Source organism: Bombina bombina, chromosome 1 (assembly GCF_027579735.1).
Source record: "Bombina bombina isolate aBomBom1 chromosome 1, aBomBom1.pri, whole genome shotgun sequence".
Lineage (NCBI taxonomy): Eukaryota > Metazoa > Chordata > Amphibia > Anura > Bombinatoridae > Bombina > Bombina bombina.
In genome coordinates, this window is record NC_069499.1 from 1,442,152,413 (window position 1) to 1,442,158,960 (window position 6,548).

Genomic DNA, 6,548 nt, shown 5'->3' on the forward strand with positions numbered 1-6,548 from the left:
AAATTTTTCCCATATCATTGTAAATTTTGGACTTTCCAGGTCCTGTTAAAAATAGTAAAAGTGCAGACTCCAGATGTAACACTACTTTATTCCAAATTATCATTGTTTGGTCCCAGCAGAAAAGCCAACCTATATTATAACATAGTTATAGCCCATTGTTTTATGGAGATATTTCAATTTTTCAAAATGTAAACTACTAATATTTTTTTATTTTTTATTCTGCAACGTGTTAATATCAGGCTAATCTTTTTATTGAATACATTAGTCTATCCAGCATTATTATTTTTGTTTAATGCCCATGTAATTAATTATCCTATTGCCCTCTCTACCAAAATGTTATTTTTTAGATTTAGATTATACATTGCAAAGTTTTATTTAATCTAAATTCAAACTGAAAAGCTGTCTTATTGACTTTATAAGTGTTGTCCTTACATCTTTGTTTCTTAATGTATAAATAAATGGGTTAATAACTGGAATAATGACTGTGTAAATAATAGCTAGATATTTATCATATTTACTTCCCTTAGGTCTAATATAAACAACTATGACTGAGCTGTAGAATAAACTAGATACTGTCAGATGGGAAGAGCAGGTGGAGAACGCTTTACGTTTACCTTCAGTACTTTTAATTCTAGATATGGTGATAATAATATGAATATAAAATCCCATGATGATAAAAAATGGAAAAATGACAAGTACAACAGCTGCTGTACTTGTAATCATATTACTGAAGTAAGGGTTGGAACAAGCCAAATTCTGTAATGGTGCCATATCGCACAGGAAATGGTTGAGCACATTATGACCGCAGAATTCTAATCTGGCTGTGAAGATTGTGAGAATGGAAGCAACAGTGAATCCAACAAACCATGGGAATAATGAAAGACCAATACAAAATTCATTAGTCATTAACGCTGAATATCTCAGAGGATTGTTAATAGCCAAATCTCGATCAAAAGCCATAACTGCAAGTAGACAACATTCAGTTGCACCCAGGGCATGGAAAAAATACAGTTGTAAAAAGCAGCTACTGAAAGATATTTTCTTATCTGATGAAATGAGACTGGTGAGGAGTTTTGGAATTGCAACTGACACAAACATAACTTCTAAAATAGCAAAATTACTAATGAAAAAATACATTGGCGTGTGAAGAGAATTGTCCGTTTTAACAAGAACAATGATAGCAATGTTACAAGTGACACAAATAATGTAAGTTAATAATATTACACTAAACAGAAGCAATTGTAGCTCTTGAAAGTTAGAGAATCCCAGCAAAATAAATTCTGTCACCTTGGTCATGTTACTGTCCTCCATTTTTTATGCGAAAAAAAAGCTGCAATGGAAACATAAATAATAATAATTAACATGTTTATTTCTTTTTTTCTTTTATACTGTTAAATATCCAGTTATTTTTTTTACTAGTTACCCTAGTTAACAATAAAATGTATCAGTGCATATTTATTATTATTCTTTATTTATGAAGCACTATTTTCCATTGGTACAAAACTAAAAGTAAAACAATGATACAATATTTTTAAGACACAGGACAAAATGTATCAAACAAATACAGGGTGAATTAAGGGCCATATTCCTGTGGGAACTTACAATCTAGAAGGGTAGGAGGGTGAGAAACAGGAGGTGGGGACTGCAAAGGAGAGAATGGTTTGAGTGTGTAGTTAGATGAGGGCAACTATTAGGCAAGTGGAATTAATTTATTACTGATTTGAGTGATAGGTTTCACTGAACAAAAAGGACTTTAGGGAGTATTTAAAGAAGGAAAGACTAGGAGAAAGTTGGACAGCAAGAGAAAGTGCATTGCAGTGGATTGGTTCTGCATGAGAGAAGTCCTTCAGTCTAGTATGGGAGGAGGTGATGGTAGAAGATGCAAGGTGAAGGTAATTCTTGGATTTTAGGGGGTAGGCTGGAGTATATTTCTTGATTGGTGAGGACAAGTAGTGAGGTAGCGTTGGTAAGGGCTTTGTAGATCAGGGTGAGGATTTTGAATTTAATTCTGCTGTTAATGGGTAGCCATTGAAGGGACTCGCAGAGAGGTGCAGCGGATACAGAGCATCAGGAAAGGTGGATTAGCCTAGCAGAGGCATTTAGGATGGACTGAAGGGGGAAAGGCAGGATATAGGAAGGCCAGTTAGTTAGTTTAGGTTATTACAGTAGTCAAGTTGGGAAATTAACAATATAGATTAGCTCCTTAGCAGAGCTCAGAAACTGACACATTTTGGAGATATTGTGTTGGTTGTTGCAACAGAATGAAGAGAAATTGGTTGTAGGGTATGAAGGACAAATTTGAGTCAAGTGTAACTCTGAGGCAGTTGACTTGAGATGAAGGGGAGATAGTGGTGCCACCAACAGTTATAGAGAAGTTAGAAAACAAAATAGAATTAGAGGGGGCATTAGAAGGAGCTCAGTCTTGGACATGTTGATTTTTAGGTGGTGAGAGGCAATCCAGGAAGAAATGCCAGATAAGCAGTCGCTAATATGAGAAAGGACAGAAGAAGAGAGAGCAGGAGTGGAGAGGTAGATAAGTGTATCATCAACATAGAAGCAATATTTGAAGCCATAGCAGTTGATAAGTTTACCCAGTGAGAAAGTATAAACAGAGAAGAGTAGAGGACACAGGACAAAGCCTTGACTTACTCCAACAGACAGAGGCAATGAAGAGGAGGAGTCACCAGCAAGTAAGACAGAAAAGACCTGTCAGTGAGATGAGAGTGGATCCAAGAGGGGGCAGTGTCACAGAGACCAAGAGAGATCAGATCAGGAGGAAGGGATGGTCAATGGTGTCAAAGGCAGCAGAGAGGTCAAGTACGATAAGTATAGAGAAACCCACATTTTTGCTTTCATCATTTTGATAGAGAATACAATTTTAATCAGCATTCCAATTTATTTCTATTATCTAATGTGCTTCATACTTTAGATATCTTTTGTTGAAGAAATAGAAATGCACAAGGGTGGCATCTATGTGCAGCCACCAATCAGCAGATTAGATAGTAAAAGTAAATTAGAAGGTTGTTTAAAATTGCATGCTCTTTCTCAATCATGAAAGAAAATGTTTGCTTTTAATGTCCCTTTAAATAATCTATAATATATATATATATATATATATATATATATATATATATATATATATATATATATATATATATATATATAGGTAGGATGTTAGGATGTAAAGGGATATAAAAAATTGCTGTTTCATTGTTGTTATAAAAAAATCCCTTAGCAGTATTTTTTTTTCATCATTTTAAAAGGATTTTTCTGTTTATATATTTTAATTTAATTTATGCAGAGTCAATTACTTCCTGTCACAGTCCCACAAGAAGGTTGGTGTCTTTATAGAACGGCATTTATAGATTGATGTCATCAATCTTCTATGGAAACATGATCCAACTTAATTTCCAGGGAATGCTACAGAAACATAAAGTCATTATCTTGACCATGGTCAGAAGAGGGAGAAAGCATCTTTAAGGGACAATAAACATTGTCTAGGATGTTACATAAGTTTGTATTATGTGTAGAATTATGCAACATAAGGATAGCCATTCCTATGTAAAATTATTTAAAAATACATAATTTAGCAGCAAAAGTTATACTTGCCTTGTAAGCGCAGCCATCCTTTTTTGACACCGATGTTTTTTTTAACCAGCGTGTCACAGGCTCAATGTCTACAGCACACCCGATCGCAATTAATTGTAATGTAGCATGTTCTCATGCCAGTAAAAGCTGTTGTCTGAATTATGCAATGTCTTGGATAATGTTTACTGTCAATTTAAGTTCTCAGCATGTCAGCTTCCTTTTGGGGCTTCATTACATATTGCGTCATCACATGCAAAAGCCGGCCCCGCCAGTTTTTACGCGATTTTGGTATCACATATACAGCGCCGCATATAAATGCGGCACATGTATTTCACCTGTCGGACGCAATTTTTACTCCCATACACTATCATAGAACCGCGTCACAAATCGGTATCACATATTCAGCGCAAGGACTTACGTGACGAAAATGGAGAAATGTTACTCCATTTTCACCTCGCCACACAAAGGCAGCCGAAGCAAGCCTTGCGCTGAGTATGTGAGCACTGTAACTCCCGTAACTGCCTGAAAATATAGACTAACACGTAACGCATGCACAATATCTATCTACCTGTCAACTGCAATCCCCCACCTCAATAACTAATAAAGTATATTAACCCCTATATCCGCCATAAAACCCACATTGCAACTAATAATTAAAGTATTAACTCCTAAATCCGCCAACCCCAACATTGCAATCTACCTTATAAATGTTTTAACCCCTAAACTGCAATTAATCCACTTCGCAAAGTCCCTATTAAAACTAATAACCCCTAATCCGCCATTAACCCAAAACGCAATAAACCTATTAAACTATTAACCCCCTAATCCGCCAAACCCACACAATGCAATGCTAATAAATCTATTAACCCCTAAACTGCCAAAGTCCACAACACAAATAACTAAACACTAAGCCCCCTAACCTAACACCCCCTAAATTAACCCCATTAGATAAATTAAACTAAAACTAAATTACAATTAAAATAAAAAAACCTAACATTACTTTAAAAATAAAAAAATAATTTTAAATTAAGATAAAATTACAGAAAATAAAAAAGCTAAAATTACAGAAAATAAAAAATAAAATTATAAAAAATAAAAAAATGATATCTAATCCCTATCAAAATAAAAATGCCCTCCAAAATAAAAACACCCCCTTATCTAATACTAAACTACCAATAGCCCTTAAAAGGGCCTTTTGCAGGGCAGTGCTCTTGGCTATGAAATAAATACATAAGAAAATGCCATTGGAGTGCTGCTATTCTTTATAATCTGGATTACTTTGTGCTGGGTTGTGCAGTACCTAGCTATAGTGTGCACCTAATATAGCAGTGTGTGTTGGACTTTTTGTGATAATTTGCAGTGCCCTAAAGAAATCAGCTTTTTTCCTTAAAAAAAACCCATTAAGTCCCCCCTCTAACAGTAAAACCCCCCATCCACAAAACCCCCCAAAATAAATAAGCCTAGCATTAAAAAAGCTAAACTACCCATTGCGCCTAAAGGGGCATTTGTATGGCCATTGCCTTAAAAGGGCATTTAGCTCTTTTAAGAAGGCCCATAACCCTAATCTAAAAAAAAAAAAAAAAAAAAAACCCAAAATTTAAACAAAAAGCCTAAATCTAACCCCCAGGTTGGTACTCACGGTTTCTGAAGTCCGGCGGAGAAGGTCCTGTTCTAGGTGGTGAAGTCTTCTTCCAAGCAGCGATTGGTTCCTGAAGTCCGGCAGTGAAGTCTTCTTCTAAGCAGGAACCTCTTATTTACTCGTCCAAGACTTATCCGGAGCAGAGCGTAGATGCACGGAGCAGGACCGGCGATTGCAGAGCCATGGAGTGTGGAGGATCCCCTTTATACGATTGACGCCGTACACTGAATAGTGAATTAAAGGTACACAATTAAATATGGCGTCCCTTGAATTCCTATGGACTGATTTGATTTTTTTAATTCAAATCAGCCAATAGGATGAGAGCTACTGAAATCCTATTGGCTGTTCAAATAAGTCAACACTAACCCCAGAATATCTACTCACGGTTCCTGAAGTCCGGTCATCCATCCTCATCCATTCAACGAGAAGTCTTCATCCAGATGGTGACATCTTCCTCCATCGCAGGACCATCTTCTATCTTCATCCCAGTGGTGCTGAGCTGTAGAGGCACGGAGTGGAGCTGTCCAGGACCGGCGATGACATCCAGAGTGGAGCGTCCCCTTCATATTATCACCGCCGTACACTGAAGCTTGAATGCAAGTTACCCGTTTAAAAATGGGGTACCTTGCATTCCTATTGGCTGACATTTTCAAATTAGCCAATAGGATGAGAGCTACTGAAATCCTATTGGCTGATTTGAATATGAGATTTGGAGCCCTTTTGGTTGCAGGTTTGAACAAGTCTGCAGCTGAGAGTTACAGACTCCCCAAACAATTGTTGCCTTGTGTGCCTCCTCTGTGTGTTTGTATCAAAGTATGTTTGTGTGTGTCCTTGTGTGCCCTCCTGTGTGTGTTTGTCACTGTGTGTATGTTTGTGTGTGTCCTTGTGTGCCCTCCTGTGTGTATGTGTCACTGTGTGTGTGTGTCACTATGTGTATGTTTGTGTGTGTCCTTGTGTACCTGTGTGTGTCACTGTGTGTATGTTTGTGTGTGTCCTACTGTGCCCTCCTGTGTGCATGTCAATGTGTGTATGTTTGTGTGTGTCCTTGTGTGCCCTCCTTCATGTGTGTGTAACACTGTGTTTATGTTTGTGTGGGTTCTTTTTTGTCATTGTGTGTATGTTTGTGTGTCCTTGTGTGCCCTCCTGTGTGTATGTGTCACTGTGTGTGTCACTATGTGTATGTTTGTGTGTGTCCTTGTGTACCTGTGTGTGTCACTGTGTGTATGTTTGTGTGTGTCCTACTGTGCCCTCCTGTGTGCATGTCAATGTGTGTATGTTTGTGTGTGTCCTTGTGTGCCCTCCTTCATGTGTGTGTAACACT

At 37.2% G+C, this 6,548-nt stretch overlaps 1 protein-coding gene across 1 annotated transcript; it reads right to left on the bottom strand.

Annotated features, from left to right (window-relative positions):
- Window positions 1-375: 375 nt before the first annotated feature.
- On the bottom strand, window positions 376-1,311 carry LOC128665994 (olfactory receptor 6-like). Its single transcript, XM_053720337.1, has one exon. It carries the CDS (start codon window positions 1,309-1,311, stop codon window positions 376-378), a length of 936 nt encoding a protein of 311 aa, XP_053576312.1.
- Between the last annotated feature and the right edge of the window lie 5,237 nt (window positions 1,312-6,548).